At 46.8% G+C, this 19,364-nt stretch overlaps 1 protein-coding gene across 1 annotated transcript in view; it reads right to left on the bottom strand.

Moving 5' to 3' along the window:
- Window positions 1–4,873: 4,873 nt before the first annotated feature.
- myrf (myelin regulatory factor) overlaps window positions 4,874–19,364 on the bottom strand; it is a 277,298-nt gene continuing 262,807 nt past the window's right edge. Inside the window, exons 26-27 of the mRNA XM_067993584.1 lie at window positions 18,692–18,766; window positions 4,874–5,138 (exon numbers count right to left, since the gene is read on the bottom strand). Coding sequence (XP_067849685.1) covers window positions 5,052–5,138; window positions 18,692–18,766 — 162 coding nt within the window. The 3' untranslated portion in view covers window positions 4,874–5,051. The remainder of the gene's footprint in view (window positions 5,139–18,691; window positions 18,767–19,364) is intronic.

The following is a 19,364-nucleotide window of genomic DNA, read 5'->3' as shown; positions in this document are numbered from 1 at the left end:
AGTGTTTCAGTGAGGGTCGGGATATATCAGCATTTCAGTGAGGGTCGGGATATATCAGAGTGTTTCAGTGAGGGTCGGGATATATCAGTGTTTCAGTGAAGGTCGGGATATATCAGAGTGTTTCAGTGAGGGTCGGGATATATCAGAGTTTCAGTGAGGGTCGGGATATATCAGTGTTTCAGTGAGGGTCAGGATATATCAGTGTTTCAGTGAGGGTCGGGATATATCAGTGTTTCAGTGAGGGTCGGGATATATCAGTGTTTCAGTGAGGGTCGGGATATATCAGTGTTTCAGTGAGGGTCGGGATATATCAGAGTGTTTCAGTGAGGGTCGGGATATATCAGAGTGTTTCAGTGAGGGTCGGGATATATCAGAGTGTTTCAGTGAGGGTCGGGATATATCAGAGTGTTTCAGTGAGGGTCGGGATATATCAGAGTGTTTCAGTGAGGGTCGGGATATATCAGTGTTTCAGTGAGGGTCGGGATATATCAGAGTTTCAGTGAGGGTCGGGATATATCAGAGTTTCAGTGAGGGTCGGGATATATCAGAGTGTTTCAGTGAGGGTCGGGATATATCAGAGTGTTTCAGTGAGGGTCGGGATATATCAGTGTTTCAGTGAGGGTCGGGATATATCAGTGTTTCAGTGAGGGTCGGGATATATCAGTGTTTCAGTGAGGGTCGGGATATATCAGTGTTTCAGTGAGGGTCGGGATATATCAGTGTTTCAGTGAGGGTCGGGATATATCAGTGTTTCAGTGAGGGTCGGGATATATCAGTGTTTCAGTGAGGGTCGGGATATATCAGTGTTTCAGTGAGGGTCGGGATATATCAGTGTTTCAGTGAGGGTCGGGATATATCAGTGTTTCAGTGAGGGTCGGGATATATCAGAGTGTTTCAGTGAGGGTCGGGATATATCAGTGTTTCAGTGAGGGTCGGGATATATCAGAGTGTTTCAGTGAGGGTCGGGATATATCAGTGTTTCAGTGAGGGTCGGGATATATCAGTGTTTCAGTGAGGGTCGGGATATATCAGTGTTTCAGTGAGGGTCGGGATATATCAGAGTGTTTCAGTGAGGGTCGGGATATATCAGTGTTTCAGTGAGGGTCGGGATATATCAGTGTTTCAGTGAGGGTCGGGATATATCAGAGTGTTTCAGTGAGGGTCGGGATATATCAGAGAATGTTTCAGTGAGGGTCGGGATATATCAGTGTTTCAGTGAGGGTCGGGATATATCAGTGTTTCAGTGAGGGTCGGGATATATCAGTGTTTCAGTGAGGGTCGGGATATATCAGTGTTTCAGTGAGGGTCGGGATATATCAGTGTTTCAGTGTGGGTCGGGATATATCAGTGTTTCAGTGAGGGTCGGGATATATCAGTGTTTCAGTGAGGGTCGGGATATATCAGAGTGTTTCAGTGAGGGTCGGGATATATCAGAGTGTTTCAGTGAGGGTCGGGATATATCAGTGTTTCAGTGTGGGTCGGGATATATCAGAGAATGTTTCAGTGAGGGTCGGGATATATCAGTGTTTCAGTGAGGGTCGGGATATATCAGTGTTTCAGTGAGGGTCGGGATATATCAGAGTGTTTCAGTGAGGGTCGGGATATATCAGTGTTTCAGTGAGGGTCGGGATATATCAGCATTTCAGTGAGGGTCGGGATATATCAGTGTTTCAGTGAGGGTCGGGATATATCAGTGTTTCAGTGAGGGTCGGGATATATCAGAGTGTTTCAGTGAGGGTCGGGATATATCAGTGTTTCAGTGTGGGTCGGGATATATCAGTGTTTCAGTGAGGGTCGGGATATATCAGTGTTTCAGTGAGGGTCGGGATATATCAGAGTGTTTCAGTGAGGGTCGGGATATATCAGTGTTTCAGTGAGGGTCGGGATATATCAGTGTTTCAGTGAGGGTCGGGATATATCAGTGTTTCAGTGAGGGTCGGGATATATCAGTGTTTCAGTGAGGGTCGGGATATATCAGTGTTTCAGTGAGGGTCGGGATATATCAGTGTTTCAGTGAGGGTCGGGATATATCAGTGTTTCAGTGAGGGTCGGGATATATCAGTGTTTCAGTGAGGGTCGGGATATATCAGTGTTTCAGTGAGGGTCGGGATATATCAGAGTGTTTCAGTGAGGGTCGGGATATATCAGTGTTTCAGTGAGGGTCGGGATATATCAGTGTTTCAGTGAGGGTCGGGATATATCAGAGAATGTTTCAGTGAGGGTCGGGATATATCAGTGTTTCAGTGAGGGTCGGGATATATCAGTGTTTCAGTGAGGGTCGGGATATATCAGTGTTTCAGTGAGGGTCGGGATATATCAGTGTTTCAGTGAGGGTCGGGATATATCAGAGAATGTTTCAGTGAGGGTCGGGATATATCAGTGTTTCAGTGAGGGTCGGGATATATCAGTGTTTCAGTGAGGGTCGGGATATATCAGTGTTTCAGTGAGGGTCGGGATATATCAGAGAATGTTTCAGTGAGGGTCGGGATATATCAGTGTTTCAGTGAGGGTCGGGATATATCAGTGTTTCAGTGAGGGTCGGGATATATCAGTGTTTCAGTGAGGGTCGGGATATATCAGTGTTTCAGTGAGGGTCGGGATATATCAGAGTGTTTCAGTGAGGGTCGGGATATATCAGAGTGTTTCAGTGAGGGTCGGGATATATCAGAGTGTTTCAGTGAGGGTCGGGATATATCAGAGAATGTTTCAGTGAGGGTCGGGATATATCAGAGTGTTTCAGTGAGGGTCGGGATATATCAGAGAATGTTTCAGTGAGGGTCGGGATATATCAGTGTTTCAGTGAAGGTCGGGATATATCAGTGTTTCAGTGAGGGTCGGGATATATCAGAGTGTTTCAGTGAGGGTCAGGATATATCAGTGTTTCAGTGAGGGTTGAGATATATCAGATAATGCTCCATGCTAGTTGTTTTCACAGAGGCATGATATGGAGCAGCTAGATTCCTTCTGTACTTTTTAAAATGCCTGGGGAGAGTCGGAGGATATCTGCACTTTGTGACATTTTAAACATTTTTGTCAGTCTTTTTACTTTTTTGTGTGAATTTTGTGCTCATCGAGGTGGGGGGGGTGTTAGTGCTGGAGAATGGGACACTTATAATTTTAATTACCCCGTGTCAGCGTCCAGCACTCTGAGGTCAGTATGACATGGGTTAGATGAAGAATAAAGCTCCCTCTACCCTGCCCAACAAGGTGCCTCAGCCCCAAACTTAGAAGAGTGGTCTCTACTTCACCAGTGTAACATATTTCCATTTCCTACACCAGCCATCCTGTGACCAATTCAAGCTGAATTAGGGGCAGTTTTATGCTGTGGTCCCCTGCCCCTGGACTGGAACTGCCCAAACTCATTTCAAGTAGAACCATTACAGCCAGCAGACTGAGATTTTTGTCCCATCGGTCTGGGCTCGGTTTAAATCTGGGATCAAGAGGTGAAAAGCTAATGTCTAATCCGCTGTGCCATCCAGTTCCCAATTTGGTTGGTCTTTCATTGAGTACTCACGCCCATAATGCTACTGAGCAGTGTGGTGCTAAAGCCTGTACATTTTATGACATCTGTTTACTCTGCAGGTCATCGCAACGATTACTGCAACTTTGTAACATTCTGCACATTCTCAATCTCTAAATTTAAGATGGGTTTCCATCTATAAATTTAGTACAAATAAGTTTTTTCTTTGTCTTTAAGCCGATTAACCTTGAAATAATTACATGCTCAAATGAGTGATGTAACCAATGCTGTCATAAAACACACCACAGTATGAATGCATTGAATTGTCAACATAAGTGGCCCAACCTTCCAGAACATTCTAAATTATTGCAGCGTACTGGTTCCTTCAGAGACAAACGCATGGCATGGTCGACTTAACTACATACAAATATGTAAGGATTTAAATCATTTCAACTTTTTCCTAGTAACCCTTTTCAGTCCAAAGGCATTATTTTCTCCTGGGGAATTGGTCAGCAGTCGTGAGTAGTATTTTTCAACCCCTCCATTAAATTAGTTGCCTGACTAGTGTAAGACTATCAGCCAGTACTTTATATGGACCAGTTTACTGACTGACTAGCACCCATTACTTCATCCCTACTCCATTGATCCCAATACACAATGCATTGATAAGACCCATTTCCCTACACGCGCTGACAGCTAATCAATACATACTGTTCTTAATTCTTTTTCAATTTTCCCGCTATCCTCGTCTCCTTGAGGCACTGATTCTCGCTGGACTATACTTTCACAGGTGCCAATAATCCTTCCGGTACCTCAGTCAAGTGGCCATTCTTCATATGTGACCCCAGACAGTGAAAGCTGGAAGTCATCACAGCTCATCCCGGTCCTGTCCACACATGGAGTTTCGAACAGGAGTCACTGGATAGTGAGCAGGATCGGCAACTTTTGGCTGATTTTCCTTCCCTGGTTCAGGGCACTGCGACTAATTATAGCAGCCCAAATGCAGCTGTGGCAGAGATCAGCAATGCAAACCACTTTTAATACCAACATATGGACCGTCTTAATTTTGTGTGATGGTTGGACTGGGCAGGGTTAATGGCGACATCTGCTAGTTATACAACCTCTATACTGTTACTTCTATTTAGTGCATAGCTGGGCAAATTTGGCTTTAATGCTGCAGTTTCAAAGTGTACACTGTTTAAAATCAAAATCTATAGAAGCTCTAGGATCCATTTGGTCTGAGCCACCAAGCAGCACAAGATCATCTTCTTTGACTATCTTTTTACTAAACTGTGTCTTTTACAACAGCCTGTACTGCACGGAATATTTCATCCCAAAATTTGTTTGCAGGAAATTTCCCTCCCTCCCTCCCTCCCCCCACAAAGTGTAAAAGCTCCTGTCCCAGCAGGAAGGTGAAGTGGTAAGTGCAGGCTGTGGGTGTGTGATGTGTAGAACTTCTCAATCACACCAAAATCTCCTTTGGTCATTCTGAATAGCTACGTTGTCCTGGGCCAGAAAAGATTCCTCGTCGACGGTGTATCTTTTCAAGAGAAGAGCTAGTGGTCCGTCTCACCAGGGAGTCCCTTCCTGTTCAATTGCAGACTCGGTAGAAATGGAAGCTGTATTGTGTGAAGGTCTCTCCTGCAAAGGTATTCTCACTGTTGCATGTAGCTTGGCTCTGTTGAGAGGATGAGATAATGTTGTAGTCTGATCTGCACCATACAATTACAGCAATGGGCAAGAAATGTCAGGACTACAGCTGGGAGTGTGTTATATACAGAGAGCTGGGAGTGTGTTATATACAGGGAAACTGAGCTGGGAGTGTGTTATATACAGAGAGCTGGGAGTGTGTTATATACATGGAAACTGAGCTGGGAGTGTGTTATATACAGAGAGCTGGGAGTGTGTTATATACAGGGAAACTGAGCTGGGAGTGTGTTATATACAGAGAGCTGGGAGTGTGTTATATACATGGAAACTGAGCTGGGAGTGTGTTATATACAGAGAGCTGGGAGTGTGTTATATACAGGGAAACTGAGCTGGGAGTGTGTTATATACAGAGAGCTGGGAGTGTGTTATATACAGGGAAACTGAGCTGGGAGTGTGTTATATACAGAGAGCTGGGAGTGTGTTATATACATGGAAACTGAGCTGGGAGTGTGTTATATACAGAGAGCTGGGAGTGTGTTATATACAGGGAAACTGAGCTGGGAGTGTGTTATATACAGAGAGCTGGGAGTGTGTTATATACAGGGTAACGGAGCTACGTGTGTGTTATATACAGAGAGCTGGGAGTGTGTTATATACAGAGAGCTGGGAGTGTGTTATATACAGAGAGCTAGTTGTGTGTTATATACAGGGAAACTGAGCTAGGTGTGTGTTATATACAGAGAGCTGGGAGTGCATTATATACAGGGTAACAGAGCGCTGGGAGTGTGTTATACACAAGGTAACATAAGAACATAAGAAATAGGAGCAGGAGTATGCCATATGGCCCCTCGAGCCTGCTCTGCCATTCAATAAGATCATGGCTGATCTTCTACCTCAACTCCACTTTCTCGCCCTATCCCCATATCCCTTGATTCCCCCAATGTCCAAAAATCTATCGAACTCACTCTTGAATATATTCAACGACTGAGCATCCACAGCCCTCTGGGGTAAAGAATTCCAAAGATTCACAACCCTCTGAGTGAAATTTTTTTTTCTTATCTCGGTCCTAATTGGCCGACCCCTTATCCTGAGACTTTGACCCCTAGTTCTAGACTCTCCAGCCAGGGGAAACAGCCTCTCTGCATCTACCCTGTCAAGCCCTGTTAAGAATTTTATACGTTTCAAGAGATTTTATCACCTCTCAGTCTTCTAAACTCCAGAGAATGTAGGCCCATTCTACTCTAACTCACCTCATACGACAACCCTCTCATTCCAGGAATCAATCTAGTGAACCTTCGTTGCACCCCCTCTAAGGCAAGTATATCCTTTCTTAGGTAAGGAGACCAAAACTGTACACAGTACTTCAGATGTGGTCTCACCAGAGCCCTATATAATTGTAACAAGACCTCCTTACTCTTATATTCCAACCCCCTTGTAATAAAGGCTAACATACCATTTGCCTTCCTAATTGCTTGCTGTAACTGCATGTTAACTTTCTGTGATTCATGTACAAGGACACCCAAATCCCTCTGACTACCAATAGTTCTTAGTCTCTCGCCTTTTAAAAAAATATTCTGTTTTTCTATTCTTCCTGCCATAATTTCATATTTCCTCACATTATACTCCATCTGCCACCTTCTTGCCCAATCACTTAACCTGTCGATATCCCTTTGTAGCCTCTTTGCATCCTCCTCACAGCTCACTTTCCCACCTAGCTTTGTATCATCAGCAAACTTGGACACATTACACTCGGTCCCCTCATCTAAGTCATTGATATAGATTGTAAACAGCTCAGGCCCAAGCACCCCACTAGTTACAACCTGCCAACACGAAAATGACCCGTTTATTCCTATTCTGTTTTTTCTGTCCGTTAGCCAATCCTCAATCCATGCTAATATATTACCCCCGATCCCATGAGCCCTCATCTTGTGTAACAACCTCTTATGTGGCACTGTATCGAATGCCTTTTGAAAATCCAGAGAACTGGGAGTGTGTTATGTTGAGTAGAATGGGCCTATACTCTCTGGAGTTTAGAAGAATGAGAAGTGATCTCATTCAAACATATAAGATTCAGATGGGGCTTGACAGGGTAGATGCTGAGAGGTTGTTTCTCCTAGCTGGAGAGTCTAGAACTAGAGGGCATAGTCGCAGGATAAGGGGTCGGCCATTTAAGACTGAGATGAGGAGGAATTTCTTCACTCAGAGGGTTGTGAATCTTTGGAATTCTCTACCCCAGAGGACTGTAGGTGCTGAGTCGTTGAGTATAATCAAGGCTGAGATAGATAGATTTTTGGACTCTAGGGGAATCAAGGGATATGGGGATCGGGCAGGAAAGTGGAGTTGAGTCGAAGATCAGCCATGATCTGATTGAATGGCGGAGCAGGCTTGAGGGGCTGTATGGCCTACTCCTGCTCCTATTTCTTATGTTAAGTTATATACAGGGTAACAGGGAGCTGGGAGTGTGTTATATACAGGGTAACGGGGAGTGGGAGTGTGTTATATACAGGGTAAGGGGGAGTTGGGAGTGTGTTATATACAGGGTAGGGGGAGTTGGGAGTGTTTTATATACAGGGAGCCGGGAGTGTGTTATATACGGGGAGCCGGGAGTGTGTTATATACGGGGAGCTGGGAGTGTGTTATATACGGGGAGCTGGGAGTGTGTTATATACGGGGAGCCGGGAGTGTGTTATATACGGGGAGCTGGGAGTGTGTTATATACGGGGAGCTGGGAGTGTGTTATATACGGGGAGCCGGGAGTGTGTTATATACGGGGAGCCGGGAGTGTGTTATATACGGGGAGCCGGGAGTGTGTTATATACGGGGAGCCGGGAGTGTGTTATATACAGGGAGCCGGGAGTGTGTTATATACGGGGAGCCGGGAGTGTGTTATATACGGGGAGCTGGGAGTGTGTTATATACGGGGAGCCGGGAGTGTGTTATATACGGGGAGCTGGGAGTGTGTTATATACGGGGAGCTGGGAGTGTGTTATATACGGGGAGCCGGTAGTGTGTTATATACGGGGAGCCGGGAGTGTGTTATATACGGGGAGCCGGGAGTGTGTTATATACGGGGAGCTGGGAGTGTGTTATATACGGGGAGCTGGGAGTGTGTTATATACAGGGTAACAGGGAGCTGGGAGTGTGTTATAAACAGGGTAACAGGGAGCTGGGAGTGTGTTATATACGGGGAGCTGGGAGTGTGTTATATACAGGGTAAGGGGGAGCTGGGAGTGTGTTATATACAGGGTAAGGGGAGTTGGGAGTGTGTTATATACGGGGAGCTGGGAGTGTGTTATATACGGGGAGCTGGGAGTGTGTTATATACGGGGAGCCGGGAGTGTGTTATATACGGGGAGCTGGGAGTGTGTTATATACGGGGAGCCGGGAGTGTGTTATATACGGGGAGCCGGGAGTGTGTTATATACGGGGAGCTGGGAGTGTGTTATATACGGGGAGCCGGGAGTGTGTTATATACAGGGAGCTGGGAGTGTGTTATATACAGGGTAACAGGGAGCTGGGAGTGTGTTATAAACAGGGTAACAGGGAGCTGGGAGTGTGTTATATACGGGGAGCTGGGAGTGTGTTATATACAGGGTAAGGGGGAGCTGGGAGTGTGTTATATACAGGGTAAGGGGAGTTGGGAGTGTGTTATATACGGGGAGCTGGGAGTGTGTTATATACAGGGTAAGGGGGAGCTGGGAGTGTGTTATATACAGGGTAAGGGGGAGCTGGGAGTGTGTTATATACAGGGTAAGGGGGAGCTGGGAGTGTGTTATATACGGGGAGCTGGGAGTGTGTTATATACAGGGTAAGGGGTAGCTGGGAGTGTGTTATATACAGGGTAACAGGGAGCTGGGAGTGTGTTATATACAGGGTAAGGGGGAGCTGGGAGTGTGTTATATACGGGGAGCTGGGAGTGTGTTATATACAGGGTAAGGGGGAGCTGGGAGTGTGTTATATACAGGGTAAGGGGGAGCTGGGAGTGTGTTATATACGGGGAGCTGGGAGTGTGTTATATACAGGGTAAGGGGGAGCTGGGAGTGTGTTATATACAGGGTAAGGGGGAGCTGGGAGTGTGTTATATACAGGGTAAGGGGAGTTGGGAGTGTGTTATATACAGGGTAAGGGGAGCTGGGAGTGTGTTATATACAGGGTAAGGGGAGCTGGGAGTGTGTTATATACAGGGTAAGGGGGAGCTGGGAGTGTGTTATATACAGGGTAAGGGGAGTTGGGAGTGTGTTATATACAGGGTAAGGGGAGCTGGGAGTGTGTTATATACAGGGTAAGGGGAGCTGGGAGTGTGTTATATACAGGGTAAGGGGGAGCTGGGAGTGTGTTATATACAGGGTAAGGGGGAGCTGGGAGTGTGTTATATACAGGGTAAGGGGGAGCTGGGAGTGTGTTATATACAGGGTAAGGGGTAGCTGGGAGTGTGTTATATACAGGGTAACAGGGAGCTGGGAGTGTGTTATATACAGGGTAAAGGGGAGCTGGGAGTGTGTTATATACAGGGAGCTGGGAGTGTGTTATCCACAGGGTAAGGGGGAGCTGGGAGTGTGTTATTTACAGGGTAACAGGGAGTGGGAGTGTGTTATATACAGGGTAAGGGGAGCTGGGAGTGTGTTATACACAGGGTAACGGGGAGTGGGAGTGTGTTATATACAGGGTAAGGGGAGCTGGGAGTGTGTTATATACAGGGTAAGGGGAGCTGGGAGTGTGTTATATACAGGGTAAGGGGAGCTGGGAGTGTGTTATATACAGGGTAAGGGGAGCTGGGAGTATGTTATATACAGGGTAAGGGGAGCTGGGAGTGTGTTATATAAAGGGTAAGGGGGAGCTGGAAGTGTGTTATATACAGGGTAACAGGGAGCTGGGAGTGTGTTATATACAGGGTAAAGGGAGCTGGGAGTGTGTTATATACAGGGTAAGGGGGAGCTGGGAGTGTGTTATATACAGGGTAACAGGGAGCTGGGAGTGTGTTATATACAGGGTAAAGGGAGCTGGGAGTGTGTTATATACAGGGTAAGGGGGAGCTGGGAGTGTGTTATTTACAGGGTATCGGGGAGTGGGAGTGTGTTATATACAGGGTAAGGGGAGCTGGGAATGTGTTATATACAGGGTAAGGGGAGCTGGGAGTGTGTTATATAAAGGGTAAGGGAGAGCTGGGAATGTGTTATATACAGGATAAGGGGAGCTGGGAGTGTGTTGTATACAGGATAAGGGGAGCTGGGAGTGTGTTATATACGGGGAGCTGGGAGTGTGTTATATACGGGGAGCTGGGAGTGTGTTATATACGGGGAGCTGGGAGTGTGTTATATACGGGGAGCTGGGAGTGTGTTATATACGGGGAGCCGGGAGTGTGTTATATACGGGGAGCCGGGAGTGTGTTATATACGGGGAGCCAGGAGTGTGTTATATACGGGGAGCCGGGAGTGTGTTATATACGGGGAGCTGGGAGTGTGTTATATACGGGGAGCCGGGAGTGTGTTATATACGGGGAGCTGGGAGTGTGTTATATACGGGGAGCCGGGAGTGTGTTATATACGGGGAGCTGGGAGTGTGTTATATACGGGGAGCCGGGAGTGTGTTATATACGGGGAGCTGGGAGTGTGTTATATACGGGGAGCCAGGAGTGTGTTATATACGGGGAGCCGGGAGTGTGTTATATACGGGGAGCCAGGAGTGTGTTATATACGGGGAGCCGGGAGTGTGTTATATACGGGGAGCCGGGAGTGTGTTATATACGGGGAGCTGGGAGTGTGTTATATACGGGGAGCCGGGAGTGTGTTATATACGGGGAGCCGGGAGTGTGTTATATACGGGGAGCTGGGAGTGTGTTATATACGGGGAGCCGGGAGTGTGTTATATACAGGGGGCCAGGAGTGTGTTATATACGGGGAGCCGGGAGTGTGTTATATACGGGGAGCCGGGAGTGTGTTATATACGGGGAGCCGGGAGTGTGTTATATACGGGGAGCCGGGAGTGTGTTATATACGGGGAGCCGGGAGTGTGTTATATACGGGGAGCAGGGAGTGTGTTATATACGGGGAGCCGGGAGTGTGTTATATACGGGGAGCCGGGAGTGTGTTATATACGGGGAGCCGGGAGTGTGTTATATACGGGGAGCCGGGAGTGTGTTATATACGGGGAGCTGGGAGTGTGTTATATACGGGGAGCCGGGAGTGTGTTATATACGGGGAGCCGGGAGTGTGTTATATACGGGGAGCCGGGAGTGTGTTATATACGGGGAGCCGGGAGTGTGTTATATACAGGGAGCCGGGAGTGTGTTATATACGGAGAGCCGGGAGTGTGTTATATACGGGGAGCCGGGAGCGTGTTATATACAGGGGGCCGGGAGTGTGTTATATACGGGGAGCCGGGAGTGTGTTATATACGGGGAGCCGGGAGTGTGTTATATACGGGGAGCCGGGAGTGTGTTATATACGGGGAGCTGGGAGTGTGTTATATACGGGGAGCGGGAGTGTGTTATATACGGGGAGCCGGGAGTGTGTTATATACGGGGAGCCGGGAGTGTGTTATATACGGGGGGCCGGGAGTGTGTTATATACGGGGAGCCGGGAGTGTGTTATATACGGGGAGCTGGGAGTGTGTTATATACGGGGAGCTGGGAGTGTGTTATATACGGGGAGCCGGGAGTGTGTTATAAGGATCAACAAGGTCATCTATGTGCGGAACCACAAGAGATGGGTGAGATCCTAAATGAATATTTCACATCGGTATTTACGGTTGAGAAAGGCATGGATGTTAGGGAACTTGGGGAAATAAATAGTGATGTCTTGAGGAGTGTACATATTACAGAGAGGGAGGTGCTGGAAGTCTTAACGCGCATCAAGGTAGATAAATCTCCGGGACCTGATGAAATGTATCCCAGGACGTTATGGGAGGTTAGGGAGGAAATTGCGGGTCCCCTAGCAGAGATATTTGAATCATCGACAGCTACAGGTGAGGTGCCTGAAGATTGGAGGGTAGCAAATGTTGTGCCTTTGTTTAAGAAGGGCGGCAGGGAAAAGCCTGGGAACTACAGACCGGTGAGCCTGACATCTGTAGTGGGTAAGTTGTTAGAGGGTATTCTGAGGGACAGGATCTACAGGCATTTGGAGAGGCAGGGACTGATTATTTATTTTTTTTATTCGTTCACGGGATGTAGGCGTCGCTGGCAAGGCCGGCATTTATTGCCCATCCCTAATTGCCCTCGAGAAGGTGGTGGTGAACCGCCTTCTTGAACCGCTGCAGTCTGTGTGGTGACGGTTCTCCCACAGTGCTGTTAGGAACAGTCAGCATGGTTTTGTGAGTGGAAAATCATGTCTCACGAATTTGATTGAGTTTTTTGAAGGGGTAACCAAGAAGATAGATGAGTGCTGTGCAGTGGACGTGGTCTACATGGACTTCAGCAAAGCCTTTGACAAGGTACCGCATGGTAGGTTGTTACATAAGGTTAAATCTCACGGGATCCAAGGTGAGGCAGCCAATTGGATACAAAATTGGCTTGACGACAGAAGACAGAGGGTGGTTGTGGAGGGTTGTTTTTCAAACTGGAGGCCTGTGACCAGCGGTGTGCCTCAGGGATCGGTGCTGGGTCCACTGTTATTTGTTATTTATATTAATGATTTGGATGAGAATTTAGGAGGCATGGTTAGTAAGTTTGCAGATGACACCAAGATTGGTGGCATTGTGGACAGTGAAGAAGGTTATCTAGGATTGCAACGGGATCTTGATAAATTGGGCCAGTGGGCCGATGAATGGCAGATGGAGTTTAATTTAGATAAATGTGAGGTGATGCATTTTGGTAGATCGAATCGGGCCAGGACCTACTCCGTTAATGGTAGGGCGTTGGGGAGAGTTATAGAACAAAGAGATCTAGGAGTACAGGTTCATAGCTCCTTGAAAGTGGAGTCACAGGTGGATAGGGTGATGAAGAAGGCATTCAGCATGCTTGGTTTCATTGGTCAGAACATTGAATACAGGAGTTGGGATGTCTTGAAGTTGTACAAGACATTAGTAAGGCCACACTTGGAATACTGTGTACAGTTCTGGTCACCCTATTATAGAAAGGATATTATTAAACTAGAAAGAGTGCAGAAAAGATTTACTAGGATGCTACCGGGACTTGATGGTTTGACTTATAGGGAGAGGTTGGATAGACTGAGACTTTTTTCCCTGGAGAGTAGGAGGTTTAAGGGTGATCTTATAGAAGTCTATAAAATAATGAGGGGCATAGATAAGGTAGATAGTCAAAATCTTTTCCCAAAGGTAGGGGAGTCTATAACGAGGGGGCATAGATTTAAGGTGAGAGGGGAGAGATACAAAAGGGTCCAGAGGGGCAATTTTTTCATTCAAAGGGTGGTGAGTGTCTGGAACGAGCTGCCAGAGGCAGTAGTAGAGGCGGGTACAATTTTGTCTTTTAAAAAGCATTTGGACAGTTACATGGGGAAGATGGGTATAGAGGGATATGGGCCAAGTGCAGGCAATTGGGACTAGCTTAGTGGTATAAACTGGGCGACATGGACATGTTGGGCCGAAGGGCCTGTTTCCATGTTGTAAACTTCTATGATTCTATATACGGGGAGCCGGGAGTGTGTTATATACGGGGAGCCGGGAGTGTGTTATATACGGGGAGCCGGGAGTGTGTTATATACGGGGAGCCGGGAGTGTGTTATATACGGGGAGCCGGGAGTGTGTTATATACAGGGGGCCGGGAGTGTGTTATATACGGGGAGCCGGGAGTGTGTTATATACGGGGAGCCGGGAGTGTGTTATATAAGGGGAGCCGGGAGTGTGTTATATACGGGGAGCCGGGAGTGTGTTATATACGGGGAGCCGGGAGTGTGTTATATACGGGGAGCCGGGAGTGTGTTATATACGGGGAGCCGGGAGTGTGTTATATACGGGGAGCCGGGAGTGTGTTATATACGGGGAGCCGGGAGTGTGTTATATACGGGGAGCCGGGAGTGTGTTATATACGGGGAGCCGGGAGTGTGTTATATACGGGGAGCCGGGAGTGTGTTATATACGGGGAGCCGGGAGTGTGTTATATACGGGGAGCCGGGAGTGTGTTATATACGGGGAGCCGGGAGTGTGTTATATACGGGGAGCCGGGAGTGTGTTATATACGGGGAGCCGGGAGTGTGTTATATACGGGGAGCCGGGAGTGTGTTATATACGGGGAGCCGGGAGTGTGTTATATACGGGGAGCCGGGAGTGTGTTATATACGGGGAGCCGGGAGTGTGTTATATACGGGGAGCCGGGAGTGTGTTATATACGGGGAGCCGGGAGTGTGTTATATACGGGGAGCCGGGAGTGTGTTATATACGGGGAGCCGGGAGTGTGTTATATACGGGGAGCCGGGAGTGTGTTATATACGGGGAGCCGGGAGTGTGTTATATACGGGGAGCCGGGAGTGTGTTATATACAGGGGGCCGGGAGTGTGTTATATACGGGGAGCCGGGAGTGTGTTATATACGGGGAGCCGGGAGTGTGTTATATACGGGGAGCCGGGAGTGTGTTATATACGGGGAGCCGGGAGTGTGTTATATACAGGGGGCCGGGAGTGTGTTATATACGGGGAGCCGGGAGTGTGTTATATACGGGGAGCCGGGAGTGTGTTATATACGGGGAGCCGGGAGTGTGTTATATACGGGGAGCCGGGAGTGTGTTATATACGGGGAGCCGGGAGTGTGTTATATACGGGGAGCCGGGAGTGTGTTATATACGGGGAGCCGGGAGTGTGTTATATACGGGGAGCCGGGAGTGTGTTATATACGGGGAGCCGGGAGTGTGTTATATACGGGGAGCCGGGAGTGTGTTATATACGGGGAGCCGGGAGTGTGTTATATACGGGGAGCCGGGAGTGTGTTATATACGGGGAGCCGGGAGTGTGTTATATATGGGGAGCCGGGAGTGTGTTATATATGGGGAGCCGGGAGTGTGTTTTATATGGGGAGCCGGGAGTGTGTTATATACGGGGAGCCGGGAGTGTGTTATATACAGGGTGAGAGCGAGCTGGGATCGTGCCCATTAGTGTTCTCCAGCACTGACCCTGCTGGACATTATGGGATCAGTAGGAGGGCCAGCAGACAACCAAGTCATTAAGGGCACATTTTGGGTGCCCGCCAGCCCCGTGCTAGCAGAAACCTCAGCACCTGCCAGCTTTTGGGACTGGGTGGTGCCCAGGCCTTCCACCCAGAGACCCCACCTGTGTCCTCTTTGGCCCCATGTGTAAGGTTCTAAAAGTAATTTGACCATCTTTGGGGGTCCAGGCCACTTCCATGGTCTGAATCCCCTCACCCCTGCTGGGCTCACTTGCACTATTCTGTATGCCAGTATTCTTCACTTGACAGCAGGAGCACCCAGAGTAGGGAGTTCCTTGACCCTTGACCCACCCGTCTGACATGGCTGGTCTTATAAGGGGCAAGTGGAAGCTGAATAAATTTCCCAGCAATTTGGGATCCTTTTTCTGAGCCATTCTGCTGGACTCCCATTGGAATGGCCAAGGAAATTTGGCCCCAGGATAACAGAAAGCTGGAACTGATTTATATTTAAGATTCCAGGGACCTGGGAATGTCCTCTGTACAGGATAACAGAGCTGGGGTTTTATATAAAAGAAAACAGGGAGTGTGTCATATTTAGGCTAGCAGTGTTTTATAACAAAGCAGGAAGTTTTTTAGAGATAGTATAACAGGGTGTTGGGAATATGTTATGTAAAGGATAATGGAGCTGGGATTGTTTTATATCTGGGATAACAGGAAGCTGGGACTGTTTTATATCAGAGGTAATAGGGAGCTGGGAATGTTTTATATCAGAGGTAATAGGGAGCTGGGAATGTTTTATATCCAGGATAGCAGGGAGCTGGGAATGTTTTATATCCGGGATAACAGGGAGCTGGGAATGTTTTATATCCGGGATAACAGGGAGCTGGGAATGTTTTACATTCAGGGTAACAGGGAGCTGGGAATGTTTTATATCCCGGATAACAGGGAGCTGGGAATATTTTATATCCGGGATAACAGGGAGCTGGGAATATTTTATATCCGGGATAACAGGGAGCTGGGAATATTTTATATCCGAGATAACAAGGAGCTGGGAATGTTTTATATTCAGGGTAATAGGGAGCTGGGAATGTTTTATATCCAGGATAACGGGGAGCTGGGAATGTTTTATATCCAAGATAACAGGGAGCTGGGAATGTTTTATATCTGGGATAACAGGGAGCTGGGAATGTTTTATATCCAGAGTAACAGGGAGCTGGGAGTGTTTTATATCTGGGATAACAGGGAGCTGAGAGTGTATTATATAGAGAACACTTGCATTTCTATGGCAACTTTCAAAATTTCAGGAAATCCCAAAGTGCTTCACAGCCAATGAATTAGTTCTGAAGTGTAGTCACTGTTGTAATGGAGGGAAACACACCACCATTTTGTGCACAGCAATGTCCCACCAACTGTAATAAGATAAATGACCAGATAATCTGTTTGATTGATGTTGGTTGAAGGATAAATGTTGGCCAGGACAGCAGAATTTCCCTGCTCCTCTTCGAATAGTGCCATGGGATCTTTTACGTCCACCTGAGAGGGCAGACAGGGCCTCGGTTTAGCATCGCATCTAAAAGACAGTGTAGCAATCCCTCAGTACTTCACTGAACTGTTGGCCTAGATTATGTGCACAAGTCCTGGAGTGCCTGACTCAGAGGGGAGAATGTTACCAAGCAGCCAAGTATGACACCTTACATATACAGGATAACGGAGCTGGAAGTGTTTTATATACAGGATAATAGGGAATTGGGAATGTATCATATAGAAAGGAATGTGGTAGACATGGTAACAGAAGGTTGGGAATGTGTTACATGTGGAACAGAATGGGAAGTGTTTTACATATGCATAATGTTGAGCTGGGCTTGTATTATAAAAAGAATTAAAGGGATATGAGAGTATGTGAGTGTTTTAGTTATAGGATAATAGGGAACATATATATAATAGCACACTCCAGTTCCCTGAATATAAGTAACATTGATAGGAAGTTGGACTCTGTCAGCAGTTATCTACACATTGAACTCCTGATTTCAATCTTGTCACTGTGAGGCCAAGTTTCCCCACAGTAAGAGGAAAACGAACTATAGGACCAACAGTTTTGTTTTGAAGGCCCTTTTATTTTGTGTTTTTAAGTTGAAATAACACAGCCTCATCTCAGCACTCCCTCACCATTTTTTACTGGAGAGCTAGAAAAGGAGAGAGAACGGCACTAAATTCCAACACTCCGCAGGCTGTGAACAGAGGCCCAGAGGCTCACAGAGCAGCATGACGGCCACAGACAAAGGGGTAGACTGGGTGACACAGGGGCCCAAACCATATTATGAGTACTGCACTATTAAACTAAGCCAACTCACAAGTATTCCACTTGACTCAAACCGGGCTGCAGTTGAGCTGTTTGACACAAGGAAAACTTATAAATTGCCATAAAAAAAAATTTTACTAGTGTAATTGAGTTATGGCAATGATCAGAAATTTAATTCCCCACAGGATCAATGTTTTATGTATTTAAGAATGAGAATTGAAATGAAACTCGCAAATGTGAAATTTTAAAAATCATCAGAGCACTGTCTTGGTATCAGCACAAGGAGCCACCGGGTGGTTGAACTTGGGTTCATGCACACGACCCCTGTTGTTGTGTAGGGGAAGGGGGCACTTAGTGGCAATCAAGAGCTTTCCCACAAATAGGGAAGAATATTTGAGGTGGAGTCATCCCAAGTTGCTCTACTGAACTTCCTAGCAGCTGGCTGTAGAGTGGCACTGGTCTGGGCATCTGCGTTTTTGCCCATGAGTAGTGCAATGAAAACCAGGCAGAGAAAGGTGAAAATTTCTGGCAATTGTTTTTATGTACTTTTTTTGAGATTGTTTCCAACTTGTTCTAGATAGCCTGAAGGATACTCTCTGTGTATTGTTGCAAGTTTACCAGGTTGCTCTTTTGTGTCTTTTGAAAATTTGATGGCACATTGAGCAAACACAGCAGCAGGTCTAGTTGGTAATGTTACCAAGAATTCCCTTCAATCCTTCCCATTATACCAATTATCCTTCCAACCGCCAAGGTTAAGATTAAACCGGAAGTAGTGATGAGGCGATGCCAAGCTTGAGTTTTAAAGGGCTGCTGAGTGTAGGAGGAGGGATGATCTGAGGGAAGTAAAGAGTTCTATAGGTTTGAAGTCCTGGGAAAGAATGAGTTCAAACCAGAGATGGTGCAATGAGTCTTGATTTCAACACAGGGAAGATGCAGAGAGAAGCAATGTACGGTTGTACTGACGTTTCTCTCAATTATCTTGGGAAGGGGGAAGGCAGAGTAAAAATTTTCAGAACAGACCATCAAGAAACTAAACAAGAGGAATAGAGCCTATGTTAGAACGCATTGTACATGGGCAAGTGGGAGACACTCCGATGAGTCTTGCTTTCAACACGGTGAGGATGCATGGAGAAGGGAAATCATGTAGGATGATGATTTTTGAACTTAGAAGGAACAAAAAATTGCAAATGCTCTTCAGCACTGTCTTTGTCAGAGATTCACTTGATACTCACCGGATCAGCCACTCGGAAGTGGTAGGTGATGTCGTAATATGGTGCAACCACCAGTGGCCATTTATGTGTTGTTCCCTGTGGGAAGGGAAAGAGATGATAATTACAATGTTAACCCTATTGAGATTTCAAACCTCATTCTTCTGCCTCTTCTCTTTCTTCAATATCAACTATTTAAATTCAGAATTGTTGGCTTCCTTACCAATAAGTTGGCTGAATAGATTATGGCATAATTCTCATGGAAATAAAGGTCACTGCCAATTACAACAAAAATTGGGCGGTGCCAACTGATCTGTACCTGTACCTGTTCAGTGTTGAAGTGCAAGCAAAACCCAAACAGCATTGCTATACATTTAACTTGGGTAATTTGTCCAAACTTCATTGTTATTCGTGAAAGGTGTTATCAGGTGGTTGATGGTTGCCAGCTGACAAAAGTTGCATTAAGCTCAGTGTGGCTCCCGGGTAGGATACTTGGAGGAAATGAAGCTCAGCCTGGCTTCAGGGCGAAAATTCTCAGAGACAGAGCACAGCCAGGTGAAACATTTCAAGGGAATGACGTTCAGGCAGGTTCTTGGGTGGGGGTGCCTGATGATGATGGAACACTTGGGAGAGATGGAGCTCAACTCTAGGATGGGAAACCCCAAGGAGATGGAACCAGGTTCCTAGGTGAGATACC

Source organism: Heptranchias perlo, chromosome 12 (assembly GCF_035084215.1).
Source record: "Heptranchias perlo isolate sHepPer1 chromosome 12, sHepPer1.hap1, whole genome shotgun sequence".
Lineage (NCBI taxonomy): Eukaryota > Metazoa > Chordata > Chondrichthyes > Hexanchiformes > Hexanchidae > Heptranchias > Heptranchias perlo.
This window is presented reverse-complemented; position numbering and strand designations above follow the sequence as displayed.